The sequence below is a fragment of the Misgurnus anguillicaudatus genome, chromosome 16 (genome assembly GCF_027580225.2).
Source record: "Misgurnus anguillicaudatus chromosome 16, ASM2758022v2, whole genome shotgun sequence".
NCBI lineage: Eukaryota > Metazoa > Chordata > Actinopteri > Cypriniformes > Cobitidae > Misgurnus > Misgurnus anguillicaudatus.
In genome coordinates this window covers 23523702-23529903 of record NC_073352.2, presented here as the reverse complement: position 1 = coordinate 23529903, position 6202 = coordinate 23523702, and the positions used below count along the sequence as shown (strand labels likewise).

General features: G+C 32.6%; 1 protein-coding gene across 1 annotated transcript; it reads right to left on the bottom strand.

The window, feature by feature from the left end:
• Window positions 1-1065: 1065 nt before the first annotated feature.
• LOC129422509 (uncharacterized) lies at window positions 1066-6202 on the bottom strand. The gene is made up of 6 exons (XM_055178487.2): window positions 6080-6202; window positions 5351-5698; window positions 4769-5110; window positions 1862-1975; window positions 1650-1690; window positions 1066-1557 (listed from the first exon to the last, which is right to left on the bottom strand). The coding sequence occupies exons 1-6, from the start codon at window positions 6132-6134 to the stop codon at window positions 1417-1419; spliced, it is 1041 nt and encodes a 346-aa protein (XP_055034462.2). The 5' UTR covers window positions 6135-6202; the 3' UTR covers window positions 1066-1416.

Below are 6202 nucleotides of genomic sequence, written 5' to 3'. Positions count from 1 at the left end.
CGCAAAGCACTTTTCCACGTCAAAGACAGATTTTTGCATATGCACATTTTGCGATCAATCTGTTGAAGTATTTTTACTCAGTATGGAAATTGAGTCTTTGGACATTAAATAAATAATCCCATTACTATACAAGTGAGCTCCTGCTCCGAAGGTAAAGCGAAACTTCAAATATTTTTATATTTTAAACACACACACACACGTCAAAATGAGATAATTTGCCGTAGCCGATGGTGTAGTGACAGTGCTTTGACATATGGTGCACTTTCTGCTACCCAAGTTCGAATCTTGCCTCGGGTCCTTTGTCGGTCCTGTACCCCACTTTCCACCTTGTGCTTTTCTGTCCTATTATGTCATACTGTCTATCTAATAAAGGCAAAAATGGCCAAAAACATAACTCTAAAAAATTTCAGACTAAGGCCTAAATGTGGCTTAGAAACACAGATTTTTTTCACATTAAAACAGATGTCTCCTAATAGCATTTGGAAAGTATTAATACATATTTTGTAAATAGTTAGTTTGTTAAATCTGTAATTTTGTCAACAAAGTACCAAGATGTTGCAAATGTACTGAGACCTGTTTCTCATATTTAAATCTGACAGATAACAGAGATTATCTAACTGCATGTTGTCATCTTTCAGACATTGCTGGAATTGGTTATTAATTTGTTTCTGCATTATGATATAAAGCAAAATGTATTATTTGTAAATGAATATTTTTAATGTTCATTCCACCAACACGATATACTAACTGTTTTCCAATACTTTATCCAAACAATCATCATCTCTTCACACTCCTCCTCACCACCACCCAAATATAATGTCTGCGTAAAGTTTAAATATTCCTACTGTTCATTTTGTTTCTGTTTTTATCAGAACCATCTGACCCTGTCAATAACATTACAAGAATGTATAAACAGCTGCTTTATTTTGACACTTTTCACACCTCCAACACAGTATGTGCTGCTGATGCTGATGATCAAAAGAAAAACGACCACCTACTGTATCTATAATGGAAAACTGAAACACTCTAGCAAAAAGGTCACTGCCTTTATTTCGGTAATGCACAATTTTACTGCAATGTACAGTAATAATATGCCTTGTAATTTCAACATTGTGTAGTACAAGCTGCAATTTTATGTGCCTTGACATGTTTAAACTTTGTGTTTGCAAAACTGCTTATAGTAATAAAATCATTATAATAGTATGATTTTGGCACAAAAGTGAAAATGAAATAAAAATGATAATTTTCATTCCACAAAGTTTTGCTTCTCATACATTTTCTGGATTAACTTTTAAGCATTTCAAAATTTGATCTTAATAATATTAAGCTAGACATTACAGGTGTTTACTAGTGCATCAGTATAAGGCCGTTGAGGCTCTTATGAAAATGTTTTTGTTATATTCACAGTGTTTACAGTTACTGTATCCTGTATTCAATCACACTGAGATCGTTCAACTGGCTGTAAACACTTTCTTGAGCATCTTTATGTCTTGCTTTTCTGTTTTTTCCTTCCTTAAAATGTGGGGCAGCATAATGCAAATTCACCGCTTCACAGCCCTATTAGAGACACATAACAGATAATAAATAACAGAATTTAAGTGTAAATGCATTTTGACCTAAATTCATAATAAAAGATTTATGAAGCACACCTGACTGGAAGGATGTTCATTTTCAAAGTCCTGAACATTTTCTAGTTGAAAGACAAAAGTAATGTGCACGAATCAATCGGATTTAATTCATCAGGTAATAAAAGCTTGTTAATATTATTTGTTACAGTATTTTCAGAACTAGATTAAAAGGAAGTTAGGTATTTTTAAGAGAGAGGGTTGTGTATGCAAATTAAGTTAAATTAAATGCTCACCTCTGTTGCAGTATCTTTCTTGTTTATGGTTTGAGGCGGCTTGGACAGTAATCACAACCACACAAACCCCCAATAAAACTCCCAATATAATCACTATGAAATCCACAGGCTTTTCTATAACACAGTAAAAGTCAAAACACATTGTGTAAGTGACAAGATTTTTGCTTATCTGTTTACTTATAGGGGCGGTTTCCTGAACAGGGTTTAGATTAATCCAGGAATAGTTATAGGCCTTAGTTATAGACCAGTTCAAATGATGTAAACAACGCTGGTCCAAAAACACTTCCTGTTACAGTTTGTGACAGTTATTTTTTTATTTTACATATATTATTATCTTTAAGATGTTTGTTTAACTTCAGTTAATTCAGGTTTATATGTTCTGTTGGTTTATTTTATCCCAACGTTTATCTATTGTTAAAAAACGGAAACAGGAAGTGCTTCTGGACCAGTGTTGTTTACATCTCTTGAACAGGGCTGCGTTTCCCGATAACGTTCTCCCTTAGCGCGCTACGAAGACTCTTAAGTTAAACCTTAACTACAGGTTTACCTTTTCTAGGCGCGTTTCCCGAACTGTACCTTAGCGGGTTTCTTAAGGTATTCTTTCTTACGTACGACGTTACCAGGTGCTGTCCATGGCGATGGTGCTGAATAGGTTGATATCGATTGCTCGAAAATCAATTGTTCACTTTATGTAATAGGTACTTCGCTGCGTTATGAGAGAGCGGTGTTATTTATTAAAGAAACATTTCAGAAATAGAAAAAGTTACACTTATTAGGAATATCTGGTAAAAATATTTCAAATTTAATATAAACCTTGTATATTTTATTTTTTATCAAACCCATGCAAAACTCGCAACTTCATGTCCAAAAGTATAAGCATAAACTGCTCCAATGCATCCATTATTCCTTCACTTTAAATGATAATTTATATTAGGGGTTAATAAATGCGTTGCACAGGGGAATAAGGTGGGTCGTGCAAGTCACCTGGCTAGGCATTACTCTAAAAATATATAAAAACAAATTGTTGTTCATTAGTTCACGCGTTTATGTGCTTGGACACTGCGCAAGCAGCGCGTTTAAAATGCGGATAACGCTTAATGGACGCGTTTCTGGAGCCGCGCCTGTCTGTTTACCTTAAATATAACATAAAATATATATTATATGATATATAATTGTTGTATATGATTGTTTTAGGTTTTAGCAATTATCAAGTGGAGCATTTTCTTTTGAGTGTTTATAAAGAATTTGGCATGCAGCTGCCTCAAAGTTAGAAAACATTAAAAAACTTCGATGCAAAGTCGACTTAACATCAATAATAATATTTAGGAAAATCAACAATTATGATTTCGTGATGAATGTGCTCCCGTGGTCTGCGATTTTACTTGAATTGTTTTATTGCAGCTAAAATAGATTCGCCCTGCCATAGTTTCACCAACTCCTCCACCCAAACGCTTTTTAAATAGTTTCTTAAGCCTGTAATAGTTCGAAGCTGATGTTCCTTTGGAAAAAATATAAAAAATCTAACAACCATCAGTGTAATAATGTCTAATTATGTGAATATTTTAATCTTTAAATAAAAAAATGCCTAATTTAACACGGAGTGTACTTCAATTTTTTTTTACAGATATTTAGTTATATATACTGCAATCTACACACGCTTTTATCACAGTGATGGCCCCTAGCGGAGTCAAGTGGGATAAGGTATAGCTAAGAGTGCTTCAGACCAACCTTCCGAACGAACGACTTACAGAAGTGATACGTATTAACGATAAGGTACAGCTTAAGGTACAACTTAAGAACGACGTAGAGCTAAGAAGGTTTCGGGGAACGCAGCCCTGGTCTATATTAGGACATTTAAGTAGTTTTTACAAACAAACTTTACAAAAAAACAATACAGGTGTGCATTATGAGACAAAACAATGGCACTGATTTATGTTACAATATATTTGTACAAAGTGTTTTTAAATTAAGGGAGCTCAAACATGCATTATAGTTTGGGACTAGAAAAACTGCCCCATATAGTTACACTGTAAAAAATTTGCTGTAATTTTGCAGCTGGTTGCCAGTAACTTACTGTAGAAGATAAAGTCTAAAAATGTTTCATGTTCATTTAACTTTGAACAAAATGTTGCCAGTAAATAACATAAATGTAAAATCTACGGTAAGTTACTGGCAGCTAGTTGCCAGTAATACCCAGTAATACTGTAATTTCTACAGGAATTTTTTACAGTGTAGGCTATTATGAAGTGTCCACATTATGTATTTGGACAAATTTTTTGATTGTATTTTTGATTATCAAATGAGTGACAAAAAACATAAAAGCAAGCATGTCATTAAAAACTACATTTAAAATGTTAAAAGCAATAGATGCTGTATATTGTTCAAAATAACAAACGTGTTTTGTAACATTTGCACAATTAACGTGGTACTCTGCAAAAGCACCTGTAAAGTTTACACTAAAATCAATAATTAAAATAAAAAAGTCAAAAAATGTAAAGTTAGTTGTGAGAAAAGCATTAATTTTTATTTATTTTTAAGAGCTATTGGTTTGATTTTAATATAGACTATCGCAATGAAATTAATACACTAAATAAGTGTCTGAAATGGTCTTAATCCTTTATGGGGTCACTTTATACACTGTAAAAAATCTTGCACTTAAAATTCATTTAAACTATTTTGATAAGTGATAAGTTACTGTAACTTATGTAAGTTATGTCAACCCATCACCTTCACTAGTCAATACAGCTTAAAATGCACAAATATTATTTTACAGTGTACATTGTTTTGTGAATTGTAGTTGGCTCTTTTAACAACATTACCAAAACATTTAAGTAACCATTTTTGTCAAACAACTTATTATAGTTTCTTGCCTAAATGTTAAAGTATTTGAGAAGGTTTGGCACTTACCCATATTTATTTTTGTCCCATTACCAAAGAAAATTTTCCCACAGGTGATCAGTGCACAGTAATAAATGCCAGTGTCTGATTGACTGAAAATGTCTTTGGACAGATTGTGTGTACAGTTCTGTGTAGCAGAATTAATCTCACATTGATTATTTTGATCACGAGTGTAAATGATTTGTGGAGCAGATTTTTCTGAATCCGATCTGACCCAGAACATTCTCATCTCTGCTGTTGTGAATTCAGACAGCACAGAGCAAAACAGGGAGACAGATTCTCCAGGGTGAACAGTCGCTGATCCAGGATGCTGAATAACAGATACATTAAATTTTTGCTGGTTTTGTGACCCTAAAACAGACATGAAGACATTTTAAATGCATTTCATAATGTAAAAATTAAAATACATAATATAAAAAATAGTTACATGTATCCTAACAATAGATCTCTTCCAGAACTTCACAAAAATTCAAGTTATTTGTTTTTAATTTATTGTTTTTTATTAGGATTTTTACCCCTTTTATTTATGATTAAAAAAAATCCAATTATCCAAGGCATATGTGTACCCTCCAATAAATGAATTACACTTACCTTTTAAAGTCAAAAAAGTGCCTTCAGCAAAAATTATTTCAAACTTTCTCCATCCACAGTAATACATTGCTTCATCAGATGAGGCAACATTTGAAATATTTAAATGACAGACTTTTTTGCCTGTCTCAATAGTAAAACGGGGGGATTTAAATTCATTATAAAACACAGGTTGGTCCACAAATTTCTGCACCATTGCAACAATATAAGGTTGTTTTCCTGGTCTTTGCTTGTACCAAACAATGGGATCACTGTGATCTCTCGAAAATTTACAACGCAAAGTGACACTATCACCAGCAGAGACGGTCATCACCCGATCTGGTTGAATGACAACCTCAGACTTGCTCAAGTCTGTGAGAAAGAGAAAATGCCTTTATTTTAACCGGGTTACATGACAAGGCTTAAGAAAATTTTTAAACCATGCTATATATAACAAGATCTTAATGCATATTTCATGTAAAAGTTAAATCAAGATTACACTACTTTACAAATCATTAATATTTAAAGCTAAACTAAATAATTGAATTATTACATTGGATAAAGTTCTACATTTTTTACCTAAAATCATTCAATACAAATCAACCAAATTTCAGAACAAACAGTGCGATATAATAATAAACAATATTTAAAGCAATTTTCTCATATCAAAGGTTTTTTGACAAATCATCTGAAATTACCTGAAAATCCAGCATTACACATTATATCATTAAATAATTGTATAAGCTTACTTACATAAATGATTTAAAAGGATGAAAGAACACCAGATTAAAAAAGAAACCCTCTTCATCTTGTAGTCTGGCTGTTTGTCTGCTTCTTGATAAACTACAGCAAGATTTTACTGTGCTTGATGCCACG

What these genes read in the sequence shown, in the direction of transcription:
- LOC129422509 (XM_055178487.2), bottom strand. Translation starts at nt 6,134, where the DNA reads ATGAAGAGGGTTTCTTTTTTAATCTGGTGTTCTTTCATCCTTTTAAAT. An exon ending in CATCCTTTTAAATCATTTAT is followed by an intron (nt 5,699 to 6,079) that starts GTAAGTAAGCTT and finishes TCTTTCTCACAG; the next exon opens with ACTTGAGCAAGTCTGAGGTT. An exon ending in TGGGACAAAAATAAATATGG is followed by an intron (nt 1,976 to 4,768) that starts GTAAGTGCCAAA and finishes ACTGTGTTATAG; the next exon opens with AAAAGCCTGTGGATTTCATA.